This window comes from Lichenostomus cassidix, chromosome 4 (genome assembly GCF_008360975.1).
Source record: "Lichenostomus cassidix isolate B80296 chromosome 4, HeHo_3.0, whole genome shotgun sequence".
Classification (NCBI taxonomy): Eukaryota; Metazoa; Chordata; class Aves; order Passeriformes; family Meliphagidae; genus Lichenostomus; species Lichenostomus cassidix.
In genome coordinates, this window is record NC_139484.1 from 2380001 (window position 1) to 2396504 (window position 16504).

At 39.5% G+C, this 16504-nt stretch overlaps 1 protein-coding gene across 9 annotated transcripts in view; it reads left to right on the forward strand.

Moving 5' to 3' along the window:
* LOC146437682 (uncharacterized) overlaps positions 1-16504 on the forward strand; it is a 135457-nt gene that overhangs the window by 117544 nt on the left and 1409 nt on the right. For all 9 annotated transcript variants that reach the window (XM_085057620.1, XM_085057613.1, XM_085057617.1 and 6 more), the window contains 3 exons: positions 1789-2046; positions 7546-7722; positions 13188-13299. In XM_085057620.1, the coding sequence (XP_084913746.1) occupies positions 1931-2046; positions 7546-7722; positions 13188-13299 (405 nt within the window). In that variant the 5' untranslated portion in view covers positions 1789-1930. The remainder of the gene's footprint in view (positions 1-1788; positions 2047-7545; positions 7723-13187; positions 13300-16504) is intronic.

The window sequence follows — 16504 nt, forward strand, 5'->3', positions numbered from 1 at the left end:
CAATGCTCCTAAGGTGCTTAGACAAGGAGCCCTGTAGTTGTGACTTCTCATGGAACATTTATGACACAATCTATCTACAAAGTATCATTACATGAAATTTCCTCCTGACTGGAAGAAATCTCATGTGTTAGGGTGCTGTTACATGCATTATTTTAATTTAGAAATACTTGTTCTAGGGAAGGGGTATGAGGATAGTGATAGGAAACCTGCTTTTGTTCAGTCATAAATTCAGTAGTTATTTGAAAATACATTCAGTGTCTGGGTATAACCTTTGCTTGGCTACCTCACCAGAGAAGAAAGGGCTGCAGGCATAAAGAAGCACAGCACATGAAAGTGATCTGGAAGTCACAAAATATGCAGTTAGCCTTTGTTAGTGTAAAAAGTTGGTTAAGCTTTAACTTCTCCAGAAAACTCATTTACAGGACTGATGTGCATTAACACCCCAGTAGTAGTTCAGATGTCACATCTCTAATTCAGTCTGTTCCAGTATTTGTGATCTCTGAATTCAGCACAAGTGCATGAATGCTACTCAGAACATTTAATAGCACTTGATTTTTATGCAAATTTCTTTTTTTTGAGGGCTATCATAGACAAATTCATTTAAAATATCAAAGTCCCTAACAGGTGACAGAGATATGAAAAGTGTAAACAGATGGATTTCTGAAGGTCTGATAATAAATTTTGTTGTTTTTTCACTGGTTTGCTTTGGTTCTTTAATCAAAAGTCAGACTGCATGAGATGCTGCTGCTGCTGTCTTTTTCCCCCCTGAAAAGTGGCGAATAATGTTGTTTGGTTGAGCTTGTTTTGTTGATGCCATCTATTTACTGTGCTGACAGTCCCAGAGGCAGCTGGACCAGTTTTTTGTGACAGAGGATTCACATATAAATTTATGTGACATTAAAATAGGGTTATTTATTATTTTTTAAAAATATAATAAAATTTCGAAATAGGAGGATGTAAGCTCTCAGGTGCCATTTGAGATACTAACATTGTCATTATGTAATCCTGGTAGGATTTTGGCAGGGAGGAAGCTGAAAATGGATCTAAGAGAGGGAGCAAAAGGAAAGGCTCCATGGTGCTTGCAAAAGTAATTGGTCTGGGGAGAATTATTGCAAACACAGCTCCTTAATGGGAGCAAACTGCACAGGAGGCAGAAATGGCTGAAATGACCTGGAGATGGCAGTGCCTGTGAAAACAGGGTGAACACTAATGATGCAGTCCAGGGGGGAAAATGCAAACACACCACATTAGAAGGATCAGCAAACACACAGGCCCCGCTGCTGGGGCACCACTGAGGCCAGCTGAACATGCCCTGTTGGCAGACAGCAGTGCTAAAGGGAAAGGTATTGGCACAGAATGCTCTGAAGAGGAAAGGAAGCCCCAGGAAATGGAATAAAATTGTTAGACCAATTATTTTTCTTTTGGTAGTAGTATTACAGTTCTTTCTTAGGGATTTTCTTTGGGTTTTTTAGCTTTGATTTATTTATTTTCAGAATTTTTTTTTGCTGAAAATACTTTATTTAAATCAAGAAATTATATTTTTACCCAAGATGAATCTTTAAATACTCACATAAATATATGTGTGAGTGTGTGTGAAGTTATTTTTAATTTTTTTCCCCAACTGCTAAATTACTGATGTGTTGTAATCAACAGTGGCTCAGGAAGAAAGGGAGACTGACTAATGTATCTGATTCAAGTAGAAGTATTTGCCCACACTTTTGGGAAGGAATTTCTTTCATATACTCTCACTGCAAACTCACTGTTTACTTACCCAGGTTCTGTGCTCAGTTTTCATAGGGTGTTTCAAAAATCCATCCCAACTACCTGGTCTCAAACTATGAAGTGAACTGCAGACAAACAAGTGGATTTGATGTGATTGCTCACAGTCTGGCTGTTGGAGCAGGTTCAGAGTCAGGTTTGAAACCATTCCATGCAAGGAAGGATTGTGTCCCAGACCTTAAAGCAGAAGCTCTTCCGAAGGCAGCAGTGTCGAGCACACTGTCATGACAAATATTGGAATGCAGCTGAGTGTCACTGGGGAGTAAGGTACTGTATATTAGACCTACATAACGAATGCAAATTGGTTTTTTAGGATCCAAATGGGAAAGCATAAAAGGCTACAAAAGCCTTAATTTATGATTTGTTCATTTAAAGCTTCAGACCATTAAGTAGCCATTAAATCACTATTTTATATTCTGCTAAGTGCCTCTCTATCATCAGAATAAAAAGATGGTTTTAATTCACCCTGTATCAAATAAAACATTTTAATTGAGAGCATTTGTGATAACAAATTGACTGGAATTGGAAAACAAATTTAATGCTGAGCTCTGACGACAAAACAACTTTGTGATTCTGCTTTTAGTGTCTTGTATGTGCATGAATGGTTACATTGTACATATGTTTATTTGTATTTGGGTTTCAATTACAAAGGTTCTACCCCAAGTGAAACTTTCTTTGCACTTACAGGATTCCCCAGATTCATGTTTGTCATACTAACTTTTCCTGGGGAGCTCAAATTGTAACTTTTTAACCATCTTACCCTTACCCTTGCTGCGAAGGGCCTTCATTATTTAGGCTGTGTCCTTAAATGGGGAGCAGACCTACCAAATGAGAGGAAATCATACATTTTCCTCCCCTTGGGTATTTCAGTGTTTGTCTTTATTTCCAGAGGAGACAAAATTTTAACATCTGCCTTCAGCACATGGAGATTTCAAAGAATATTGGTTTGGAAACATATTTTGCCATATTTTGTTAGGGCATTTTTGGTTGGATTAGAGCACTGCATTGCTGTGACTGAACTCGTTCCTTTTCTTTCAGTCAGGAGCCTTTCTATTGCCATTATTGCCTGGCCTCCAGTTTTCTCTGTGGGCTGAGAAACACCTCTCCCAGGATGAAGTAATTGGAATATGTGTAGCTAGATAATGACATGCACAACTCTGCAGCAGGTTGAAGTTCTTGTGCTAAAAATGTCTGAATTCCCAGAAGGAAGTACTCTAAATCATTGTTTTTAAGGCAAAATGTGTTGTCCTGTTTAATATAATAAATTGTTCCAATGTGGTTAAAGCAGACCCCAATATTCAGTTTTCTGAAGAAAATTTTGCCATTAGGAAAATACTTTGAGATGTAATTTTTGAGTAAAATTGTGTGTTGGTAGCTCAGCAATGGAATTTGGTGTCAATATATGCATCCAGAAAGGTCACCCTGTGTCCCCCAGGAAGCGCTGGCTTGCTGCTGTAATGGCTATTTTCTCATTAGTGGGGAGGCTCTCAGCATGGGGAGGAGAAGCTGGAAAGCAGAAGGGCTGAGGAGAGCACACCTGCAGCAAGGAGCAGCTTGCAAAGACAAGGAAAGGGCAATCCTGCAGATCCTGGCTCACTTCAGCAATTTTATTGTCTTGGGCTTCCCTGCCAGCCCATCTGGCCTTGTCTCTACTTGTGCAAGATTTCTGTCTGCAGCTCCTTCATCTTCCCCACAGTTACTCCCCATCCTGTGTTTCTGCTTTCTGGCTCTGCCTTTTCCCCAGCTTCTTCCCAATTATTGGTCAAAGAACAGCAATCACTGAGTATTGCTACACAAGGTCGTGCATTTTAATGTCTATTTTATGTGATTATTCAGTCTGCTGTTAAAATCTGCCTTTAAAATATATTTAGCTTTAATCTGGTTTCAGTGGCCCTCCTGCTTACCCATAAGTAAATAATTCCTCTAACAGTTTTCAAATTCACTACCTTAAAATGTTTTTCAACCTAATTCAGAGTGTGAGGCAAATGTATGCTCTCTCTGGGAATTTAAAGAACAATTATGGTTCTGTAGTGTGAAAGGGTGTTTTCAAGAAAACATTGGCTCCTTCCATTAAGATACTGCATTATTATTTTTCTGAAGATTCCATTAATCTATATTTGTTATTTGTACAGACAAGGAACAACTCTGAAAGTGAAGGCATTTATTTGTTTATCTATTGATGGAAAATCACCCAGCACACTACCTCAGTTTGCCTCCATTTTGTTATTGAACTAGGATATTTCCTTCAGGTCCAGTTTATGATACTGTGATTGTTGGAAAGCAGAGAGAGAAATCTTGTTATTAAAATGATAAATTGTAGTTTAAATAGATTTTAAACATATGTTTTCATGATAATAAGTAAAGGGATTTAGTGATGGGTATTTAATTCTTCTACTTCAGATTCTAAAATTTCACTGACTGAAAAACAGATTCCTGCATACTTTTCAAGTATCATAGAAAATACTTGACTCTGGGTTGGGAATTTTTTATTTGTTTTGGGGGGTTTGGATATTTTATTTTTTTTCCCCTTCAGCAGACCTTTTGTTTCTGCACATGAAAAATCAATCTCATGTAATGCATTGGGAAGCTCTCTCTCTTAAGACTCCCTGCCTTTCACTTTGGGTTATCCTCTGAGCCAAATCCTGCAAGATTATAATTGATTTTAAAAGTCAGCAGCAAAAGTATTTGATCTTTAGGTGACAAACAGTCAAAGAGGAGCCTTCAGGATCAGTGTTAAACGTCAATGAAATTACATTCATGCTAGGATAGGCAAGTTACAAAAATTTAAATCCTGCTGTAATAGTGACAGTAATAAATGGAAACTCAGCAAAATGAAGCTATTAGTCAACAATGTGTAATGTCATAAACTTGAACAAATGATTACAGAGCAGCTCAGGCCTGAATTAAAACCAAGCAAGCTGAAACAAGCAATATCATTGAGATGGATAAATAAATTTATCCAAGTGGATATAATGACAGTTACATTAGAATAAAAGCCAGCATTTTAGCTGATGTGTTTAAAATAATGTGGACATCATCACTCAAAACGGACAACAGCACCTGCATGCACTGCTCCTTCTACCAGAATTTTGCATGTTGGACCCTGTGGTTGGTTTTCTTTCCTCTTGTGGTGCTTTAAAGAATCCATATAGAAAACTCCAGAGAGCTTCACAATGTTCTCATGAGAATATGCGACTGATTTAGCATCAAGAGCACCTAAAACCATGCTGGTGTGCAGAATGGCAAGGCAGCCTCAGCAAAGAGCAGGATTGGATTAAATTGACCTGGCATGAAAGAGCAGAAAGCAGCCTGCAGGCACTTGGCCCTGGGAATGGGCTGTAGGACACTTCAGCCCTTGACACAACCTCAGAGAAAGCAACCAGAGAACTGCTAGAAGGAAGACAACCTTTCACTGCACCTCATCTGCTTCCTGAGCCATGAGAAATACCAATAATGAGAGAAAAAAGGTGGTTTTTGGGAGAACAATGAAATCAGTAGCACAGCACATAGTGTTGTGTTGCACTCTTACATGCAGCTGTTTTCCAAACAATGCAAAACACAAGTGTTGAGATATTTCAATATTGATACTACAGAAAGTTGTAATTTTTCCTCTAAGGTCAAGTGTTCCAAATTACGACTTTTAACATCTTCAGGAATTGAAGCAAAGAGTACAGATGCTGATTTTTTTGCAGCAAGAATGCTAAGTGAAAGTATTGAAGTAGTGCAGCTATAATATATAAATAAATTAAGAGATACTTACTGCTGAAACAAAAATTTCAAAGTATGCATAAAAGTGAATGCCACCACTTGAATCATGTGAAGCCTTACTGTTTTTGCATGTGTTAGAAAATTGTGTTTTCTGCTTTCTAGCAGCTTTAGAACATCAGATGACTCTTAACAAGTGCAAGATGCTTCTGAAAGCCAAACTGGTTGTTTAATTCATCATACCCTTTGGACCACCCTATTGTAAGTTGAAAATCCTTGTTAAAACAGAGTCTATATTGTTCCTTTGTAATCTGTGAGTCTCTGAAACTTCTACTGCTTCAGTTTGCCTGTGTTTTTAAATGGAAACATTGGCTACTGAGTTTTATTTCTCGCCCAAGATGTACTTAATCAGGACAGACCAAATGTCCTCTGATTTCATTATTTTTTTTCCCTGTAAGTCAGAAAGAGTGTGCAGATCTTTCATCTATGTCCATTCTTTAAATCAAGAACTCCAAAAGTATAAATACAGGTAAGAAACTCGTGTAGTGTGTTTGAAGTGTAGCTGTGTAATACACGAGTAGAACCTCAGGTGTGGATTTAATTTTCCTTCCAGGCCCAAATATTGAATCCTCTCAGGCAACAAGTAGTGCACTCAATTTAGTCCACTCTGGGCTTCACTCAGTGCGTGTCTGTGAGGTACTTGATCTCCACTCTGGGTGTTGAAGGCCTCTGCCTACATCCACAAAGCAGCACCAGCCCAATTCCAAGTCCTGCATTATCAGTCCTTCCTGCAGTCTGACAGAGCAGGGAATTACCTTTGACAAGTCAATAGTCACGACTCCAGCTCACATTATTCACAGTAATGCAAAGCCTTCCACCACTGCTCAGAAGGAGATGATTTTTAAATCTTTCATTAATGTTCTGAAATCTAGCCCTGCTCAGCCTTCATCAGAGCCAGTGGAAGATGTTTTATTGACTTGAGGAAAGCTGGCTGGAATCAATGGCTTGAAGGTCTGTCTGCCCTCACTCCTCCTTTCCTTTCTTCCTTCCATTTTCATTTCTGTGGTGGCTTTCCTATCTGTATCTCCAGGTGACACAGGGAGATAGGCACTCAACTCAGACACAAAGGACAAGCCAAAATAAACTAAACAATTCCCATCCTCTTATCTACCATTTCCAAGCCTGTGAGATGTTTTAGAGGGCACTTTGGTGACTTTGAGCCAGCTGGTGCCCTTGTAGCACTCTGACTTGGCCATGTTTTCAGTCCTGTTTCCAAGGGCTTTCTGTTTTGTTTCTTCTCCCTTGGTTGTGCTGAAAGCTGCTTGTTGCCTTGACAAATATTTGTTTCCAATTCTGTGTGTGTAAACATCCAACACAAAACTGTCTCAGGATTCAGTATGCAGATGACTGCTGCACTGCTGTTTACCAGAGTTCAAAACCTGGGCAAACAGCAATTTGTTTGGGCTGAATAAGTAATACCTTGTTTTAGAGGGCACAAATAGCCATGTAATTATTTTGAATTAAGAAATTACCATATCATTTCAGGCTCATTACATGGGTGTTTATTCTCAGCAGATTATGTGCAGGCTGTTACAATAGTAACTAGTGTAACTTTTGTTTGGAGAGGGAGGCAGGGTAGTGATGAGAGGAGGAACGTGCCTGTGGTGAGCTTGTAGTCCTTAAAAGGGGAATGCCACTCCAGAAGTGTGGAGCTCCATTTGCAACTGTCAAAGACTATTATTTTTGCATAGCGTTTTAGTGAAGATGCAACTAGCAATAATGCACTGTTTATTTTTATTTATATATTTCACACAAGGAAACCCAAGAGCTTTGGGAGCTGTAACTCAGCTGTTGACCCATTGTCAAATACTGCAACAATATAAATTAAAAAATAGCCAAACTGGGCAACAATACCTAAGGCTTGTGTATTCCTAGTAGAGAACAGGTAGCTGTAATTCCCAGAGGAGCAGTCGTGACATCAGATGGGATATCCATGCCTTTAGCACTCTCTCACAGAGCAGCTAACTGGCTTGCTAATGCTAATTCCCTTCATTTTCTCAGTGTCCATCACACTTCTGTGGCACACTGCACTGCAGTGGGCTTCCCATCCAGGAGAGCCTGGCCATGGACAATGGGATCAACAGCCAAGAAGAGCCTGATGCAGTGGACACAGGGAGTCTTCAGGCCTCCTTTCTCTGCCAGTCCCCCACTTCTCCAGTTCAGCTGCCTCAGACAAGAGTAAGATTGTTCTCAGTTTCCCTTCATGATTATAAATGCTTTTTAAATCTCTCTGATCTTCTTAGCACCAGCACACCAAAATGCGAGAAATATTTATTGTGAGGTAGAAATTCACCTCCTTGTGAAATAATTGCTTCTAAAGTGTTAGTCATTCATGGCATGGCTCTAATTGCATTATACTTAGGGGATCCTAACACAACAGATTTCCAAATTTACCCTGGAGCACTTTCTTTGCAGTATTGGGTTGGAAAGCTGTAATTTGAATAAATGAAATGAGTAACCGAAGACAGACTCTGCCTCTCCCCAATATGTCTCATTTAAAAAGAAAAAAAAAAAAAAAGAGAAGAATACTGTGTTGTTTGAGTAATTAGCAAGATGCTGACATCGTGCAGGAAGTGTTCAGTGGATATTTTGTATCTCAGCTGAAAAAAAAATTAATAGAGCAGATTTCTGTAAAGACAAGGTAAGCTCATTATCAGAAGGGAAAAAATCTTCTTTTTTCAAGATCAAAGGTAAAAGAGGCAGTGAGAGAAGAAATGTTCATGAAAGCCTGGCAATAGCCTTGTTTATTTGAGAAAGAAAAGCCATAACATTCAAAAAGCCCTTAGGTCTATTATACAGCTATCAGACCCTGGGTCTTAGGCTGGAGGAGATAATGACTGCTGCTCAGCACAAGGGAAACCATTTTACTGGGATACACAAGGAAAAATCACTACATTCCACCTTGGCCCCTTCCCTGTTTTCTCCTCCACTCCCATGAGGTCACTCTGCCCAAGCTGCTTTCCTCAACTTCACAGTTTGCTCCCTGTCACGTAGTCAGGGCTTTGCTGGAAGTCACAACTCACGTCTTATTCCCGTTCATCTCCTGCTTTGGTCTCATCCCTTTAAAAAACTGTCTTCATTTCAGTTAATCAATTCAAGTCAGTGCATTCCTTCTACAGATGGTTGGAAATGGGCTCTTGTCCAAAGGCTTGGAGGATTTGCATGTCCAGTGAGGTTGGGCTGATGTTAAAGAGCTGAGCATTGACCAGCTCATCTAAATATGAGCTAATGAGGAAAACACAGCTGCACATCTCAGACTGGCTTTTAGAGAAGTCATTTAGAGACAGATCACCCCATACATGTGGATATTACCCTTCTTGTTGGAAAATTTACCTGTAAAATACAATCTGCATGTGCCTCTACCCCACCCTCAAACTACTACTGATATTTTCTTCCTCTTCCAAATCCCTGCTTTTCACTGCTGGGAAGGAGAAGCATTCTTTCAGTGTCCTGTTCTCACCTGTGATATTTTACAGTCTTCTTAAAACGTACAGGGAAGATGTGCACTTTCACAGTGACCCTTCACAATATATATCAATAGATGGCAGTAGCTGAATCTCCTTGGAAAGAACATCCCTGGAAAAATGTCATAATTGGGTTTTTTTGTAAGACAGAAATGAATGCACTCTGTATGGGTTAAAAAGAGTGCAAGTTATTTCATAAATCAGGGTCAAAGTACAATTTCCCTTTTTCATCCTCAAAAGTATTGATATCCAAAGTTGCTTAGAACAGCACCAAGTTTGCTTGAAGCCATACATTGAAAGACTCCATGGGTTCAAAAGCAGGATCAGAAACAAGGATCAGTTCAAGTCTGTGAATCGTTCATTGGAACCTGGTTGGGGACTTGTTACTGTGACCTGGCCATGGTACTCACCTGCAGACAGACCATCAAAACCTGCACTCTCATTTAACATGACAGTGTTAGCAAGTCCTAACTTCCTGCATCCCAGCTAGACCTGGGAATTCCCCAAATGTTTTCCCAATGCCAGTGCAAGTATTCTACTGCAGTATTGTAAATACAACCTAATCTCATTTATTCATAGTATCCTATGTTTGAACATGCCTATTTTAATAGGGAAACAAAATTTCAAAATACTTAGTAATCAGTGTTGTTTTAGTGGAGTAGGTCCAAAAAGCTAGTCTGTAAATCAGCAACTTGGGAATTTGTTATTTACTATAGAAAGCATAAAACTAAAGTAATTTGTAATTGGAAGTTAGTCAAGAAATCATCTAATCCATTGCCTTGCAGTGAGGCAGAATCAAGAACATCCACGTCTGGTCCCTACATCCTTACCAAAAGCAATAATGTTGTGTGGCCAGTGGAACTGACAACTGTCTAACAACAGTGAAGGTTTTCCATAACCCCAAGCCCCAGCTCCTTCAGTGGCAATTTATTCTTTTGCTTTCATGGCTCCTACTTGTTTTCCTGTTGTTATTGTATTGCTGGAGAAGTTTTGACTAAATCAAAATCTGTTTGCACATATGTATTATACATTTTAAGTGAAAACTCATTTTGAAACATCACATAGATTTTTAGATCACTTAGATTTTTCTCATCAGAAGCAAAATGTCACTGAAATTAGCATAAACCGGTAAATTAAAGCATATGGCTGCTGATGTATCAAAACTTCTTGAAGGGGAAAACATAGCCCTGTGGCAGAACATTTCTGAGCCCTTTATCATCTGAATTCCTGGGTCTATGGAAATATTTTCTCCTTATTTGCAAGCACAGTTTTTTTAAATCTTGATCATGATTATTCAAATTCTTTTGTTTATAATTCAGAGTTTTCTTGCTTCTCCCTTTCTGCAAGCGCTGACATGATGCTCCAGTAAGAAGTATTCAGAACTGATATATTTTTGTGACACTTAATCCATGAGCAGTCAGGGGAAATGCCCTGCCTGGTAATTGGCAAAACAGTATTTTCACGTCTCTAGTTGAGTTCAGAGGATGGCAAAATGCTGGAAGCTCTCACTTGTTATTATCTAAATTCTGTGAGCCTTGAATTAGCAAAAAGGTGTTGCAGCCCAAAAGAACTCATTTTCCCTTGAGATTTAAAGTGCACTTTCCCTGGATGGAAATGTGTTAGGGGAATTATTTTTGTGTGCTGTTGTGAAATGGCTTACTTGTTCCTGTATTCTTTTCAAATGGTTATTTAATGATGTGTTGGCATTATTAATTCAGCCTTTAGAAGTATGAAACACTGCCAGACCCCACTGGGTTATGGCCTGCCCACACCCAGAACTACAGTGTAACTCCAGCTTTCCAAAATCCCAGTTTAATGCAAGCCTCTGGAAAGGCAGCACCAAGGGGCAAAGGCAAGAAGGTAAGGAACTAATCTCTGCTGATTGCTCTGGTTGGTGTTACCCCAACAGAACCATTGAAATGCAAGATCCTTTGGCTGGCTTTCCTGATAAGATCTTTAGGAAGCAGCACAGATAGCACTTCACTGGAGGAAGGAAATTCAAGAGCCTGTGGTTTTGTCTGTCCCAGTCTCCAGGACAGCCAGAATGCACCAGAATTGCATGCATATCTACCTAGACAATGATTTTTGCCCTGCTCATTCTGGTCCCTCTGTCTTTTACAAGCTAAAGCTACTAAGATAGATGGCTTCATGCCTCTGCATGCAAGCTAAAGAGATGTATTTTTAATCCAAAAGTGAATTTTACTTGCATGTCTACAAGATTATGCGGTGCACTCAGTTTGCCTGAGATACATTTTTAATGAGGAAAAAGCACCTTAAGTAAATGGGTGAAGAATGTTATCCGTCATTTTCCCCAAATCACGATCCATGATTTCACTCAAACATCTGTCAGCCACACAGCAGTTCATTTTCCTAAATCAAATGTTAGAGACAGCTAAAGAACAACATTGCTCAGAGAAAATTAAGCACCCACTGGGCAAATAATATTGCTGTTTTCAGCAGCATGGGAGTCTTAGATTTGTCCAGCTGTTTCCAGAGGCGTGTCCTGGTGCCCCTTGCTCTGCTCACACAGAGGCACAGGCCACGGCTTGGATTCCCACATCAAAAAGAGAGGTTTGAAGTGGGCATGTGTGTTTTTCTCAGTTCTTTGAAAGCCCAAAGCTCAGATATGATCTTTCCTGAAATCACATTCAGCCTGTTCTGAAGTCCAAGGGCAGAAATGAAAGGATTTAGCTCAATAAGATTCATCTCTATCTGCTTAAGGTATCTCTAGAGCAGAGCCCAAGTCTGTAAGCTGCACCCAGAACTCCATTCCCATTTTTCAGAGTAATGTAGAGTTGCTCTGTGGAAGTTGGTGCTCAAAGATCTGCTGTGAAGAATTAAGTAGGATTTTTCTTTCCACAGGCTTTTTATATAACTAAGAAAATCTATCCTTACTTAATAGAAAGAGAAAAAAAGCCTCCAGGCTGCTAGAGGGGAAGGTGGATTTCCAAGGATTAAAAAAACCCCAAACACACTACATAATGGCTGAGCTTTAAAGAAAATTATCTGATCCTTTTTTCCAAGAGAACTGTTTTAGAAACCTTTTCCTACAGTAAGAAATTCTTGTCCATAGTTGAGAGATGTATATTATACTGTCCTGGTCTAAATTCATTTGTTATTGCTAGTAAAAATAGGGTTTTCTTTTCATCAGATGGATAGTATTAATTGTACAGACTAAGACTGTAGAATGCAATGTTACATGCAGGTGCTTAAAAGTAAAAAACTACCATTTCATTCCAAAATGCTTGTTATTTCACATCAAGATAAAGATTGCTTCTTTAAATGTAAATGCACTTGTGTGCAGTTCAGTGAGATGAAGGTGATGCTGGCATAGACACAGCAACAATAGTGTTGTACCTTTTATCAACATTTAAAGTTTTAGCTGTAAAAAAACCCAACCAGAATTAATGACAATCTGTTTCTATCTTTTCTTCGGTCACTTCACCCCTAGAAAATTAAACAGAGAAAGAAAAAGGGTTATACTTATGAGTTCTCCTTTCTTCCTGTCATTTATTTCCAGGCCTGCTATTCCTTTAGCTCCCGAGTTGCAGATGGTGGTTGCACTGTGGAGCTCCTGAAGGCACCATGTAGGTTAAGCACCAGACCGTCAGAATCCCAGCTGCTGCCTAACAATCCAGTCTTGATTTCATTTAAGCTGATTTTTTCCTCTTCCTAATTATTTTTCCTTCCACTAGAGTGGAGTCAAGCTTAAAAAAAAATGTAAAAGACTATAAAAATGTAGAAGAAACATAGATGTTACTACCAACATTTTATTCTTCTCCTTAACCTCCCAGTCTGCAGAAGGTTCACAGCCTCTATTTAGTGAGGATTATTGGGATGATGAATAAATGCTGTGAAGTTTATTTCACAGTCTTGAAGTCTTCTATCAAAGTCATTTGGATTTGCAAACTTTCACAGTACTTTGGCAGCAATGCTTGATGTTTTTCTTAGATACCTTTACAGAGAGCCATTATTTAAGTATTTCCTTACACTCACAAGTGGTCATTCGGACAAAAATCTTAAGAGGATCTATTGAGTTTGACCTGATCCCCTTGGTGCATTATTCGAGTCATGAGAACTGTTTTGGTTCCAACCAAAGGATGAAAACCAGGCACTCCTGTACTCTCATTGCTGTGAAACCACCCGAGTCCTGAGTTTATTCCCATCTTTCTTCCCCAGGATGAAATGGTCCCCAGGAACTGTCCCTGCTTTCCATGCGTACCCCTGCACCAGCAAACTCCAGGGGGCCCCTGAATCCAGAGATCTCCAGTGCAACCAGCTCCTTGTTACGGTGAGATCTCCTTTCCTCTCACTTCCCAGAAGTCCTTGGAAAGCAGACAGCAAATCCAAGCATGCTTCAAGCAGCTGCCTGCTGTGGGGAGAGGATCCTGGGACATGAGGTGAGGGCTCTGCCAGTCAAGTGTGGATGTCTCTCTTCTCCTCTCTAGAATAGATCAGACCTTTGCCTCAGAGATGACTTCCAGCAGTGCTGTAACCAATTTTAACAGGACAGGTGATGAGAATATGGATTATTGTGTTTTCTCCAGCTCAGTTTTCTGACCTGTCCTCAGACTGACCTGCTGTCATGCTTAATAACATCAATATGCTTATTTTGCCTTCTGAAAATACATTTTCTTTATAACTACAAATCGCCAGAGGTCCTGTTTTAGTAGTGAGAGTTTGAATATAGTGCAAATTGTGTACTGGAGTAGCCAGAGGCTGTGGAAGCAGTTCTAATATTATTGTTTCAATTCAAATAAATATGATAAAGGCATACAGAAATCCCTTGGCCAAGAACCTTGAAAACACATTCCTGTGCATGCTTTCTGCTGGAGCCATGAAACTGCAGCAAATCTAAAAAACCTACCAAGTGATAATTTTGCATTGTGATTAGGTCAAATATCGGAAGAAATCTGTGGCTTTTCAGCCCTTAATTAAACCACAGGTGCTTGTTTGTTTCTCCTCCTTACATATGTTTTGCTTTCATCAAGGATGGAAAGCCTGGAATGCTTCAGGGCTGTGCTTTGTCTCAGAAAGGGCTGTGACCTGGCACTCTGAGGATGATGGCAAGCCTGTGGTTTATTGGGAATTAGCTTAGTGCTCTTGCTGGGACTGGGCCTCATGGATTGGAGCTAAGGCAGGAGACCATTCCCGGGTTGAATTCTGGCAGGCTTAGGGAGCCTCCTGCAAAGTGCTGCTTTCAGTGCGTTTTGGAGGACTTCAGAGAGCGTGGGGAGACCTCAGTTTTCTAGCAACACCCCTTGTACATTATTTCAGGCAGGGAAAGGATCTGTTTTCTGTTTCAGCTTTTAAAATCTGGTATGTAAGAGAAACTACATTTCTTTTCTCAGGCTGTAAGAGTAAATACTGTATAGTACATCTAAGTACTGTTTATGCAGTCTCATGGTATGATCTTGCTTGATTCACCAGTATATTTAAAATATAAAAATAATTATTTGTGAGGTTAATTAGAGCAAAAAATTAAGAAAAGCATCTTCAAAGACTTTTTGGGGCACAGATTTTCTCCCTTGCATTTCAGGCATGGATGCTTCCTGTCACATGAAACCTTTGTAGACTTACTGTTGATTTGTTCTCAGTTCTGTTCATTTTTTTCCCTTATCTTTACAAACTCATGTAAAGCCCAGGCTAATTTAGAGTGTAACATAACCAAGGATTTTGCTTATTGATAACAATTTTTTAAGCTGTGGAAAGATAATGCTATTTCAAAAGTTTTTGGATTGTATCTGTTACCTTTCCAAGGAGCAGAAAATGCAAATAGCTTGTACAATCAGCTGTATCTGCATAGACTCACTAAACCATAAGGAGTCATGGCACAAAACAAGAAAGCAACACTCTGAATTTATGGAACAGTGATGCCAGATGACAATGGAATTGCAAAGGAAGTGCTTAGTACATCAAAAATTAACATCTAGCGGGTCCATTTTTGTGTGGTGATGATTACAAGTATCACTTTGTTTGAAGATAATCCCCTCAGAACAGCAGTTTACTAAATGTACTGGAGATTATTGAACAAAATACTGAACAAAGTTGAGGTCACGTTGGGGTTTTCATTGGGCAAATCACTATCATTTTCCTCTCAATCAGAACTGAAATTGCAGTGTTGCAGGAGGTACTTGGGTTCAGTGCACACAAATGGGAAGTTGATACCTGTGCTCAGAGCAGTTCAGAGCTATGCAGAGAAGAATCAGCACATCACTCTGTGCTTCTCTTAGTTATGAGAACAAGTGTATTATTTGACCTCAGGAGCTGTTTGTTAAATATTAAATCACTGACCAAATGCCAAAGAGGTGGCAATGCCACTGAGTCCCACTCAGGGATGGATGGCTGCTGTAGTATAATACACACTGACATATGAGGGTGAGAAATAGAGAGGAGTGTTTACAATATTCACTTCAAATAGAAGTTTCACAACCTCTACTATAATCGATTTGTTATATTATGTACGTATTTTAGTTTAAGTAACAAATCAGTATTAAACATTTAGTTTTAGCAGTGAATCACACTTCTGAGCTCACTTAGCCAGAGCTCATGTATGGTGTGTCCAGTACTCTGTGTGCTGCCCTTTGCATCAGATGAGAAATGTACAACTTCATCATTTGTAACTCTAGCTAAATACCAGGAGGGCTGGCTAATCTTAAAGCTGAAGAAATCATACTGACTTCATTTGTTTATTACTTCCAACTTAACAGTCTCATGCAAAATGCAAGAGTTTCTTTTAGCGGCAATCATAAAAATGAATTATTTGTTTGTAGACATAGTCTTTGCTAATTTGTGATGCAGTAAATTTTTTTTCAGTCAGTTTTGTGTCTTTTGCCACAGCTCCTCATATGCATTTCCATACAGACCTAGACAAACAGCTATTAGAAGCAGTGGCAAAGCAGTGGCAGAGGTGCTGGTGTTGTACAGTGTATATGACTAATTAGGCCAGCACTTACCCTGGTTTAAGTGCAACTTATTCAAAGGGCAAGGGGAGCAGAGAGAGGGTCACTACCTCTGTGTGTGTTAAACTAGGAGTTTCATTCCCCACTTTTGCCCTCTCTGATGTAGAATTTCTCCTGCCTGTGTAACTGAGGAGATAATGTAAATGCAAGTTTGACATTAATGAGATCAACCCCTTTAAGTTTTAAGGTTTGACTTTTTTCCCCCCAGCCTCCAGTTAATGATGTGACAGTTTGTTGCTAGAGGAGATAGAGAGCTGCATCTGTAGTAACTGAAGGTCAGACGCCCTGGGCTGCATGGGCTGCTGTGCTGATCACACCTGGGGAGAAAGGAGAGGACTCATGGTTTCTCAGTGCTAAGACTGACCTCACAAAAGGAATGTATTTGAAATAATAATGGTTTGAAGCAGTGTGTTACTAACTTCCAGTTTCGGCTTAAAAAAAAAAAAAAAATCCCAAGCCCTTGAATATTTAATGATGGCTGAACAAACTTGGAAGGACCCGAGGAAGATGGAAAGTCACAGAAGTTAATGCTTC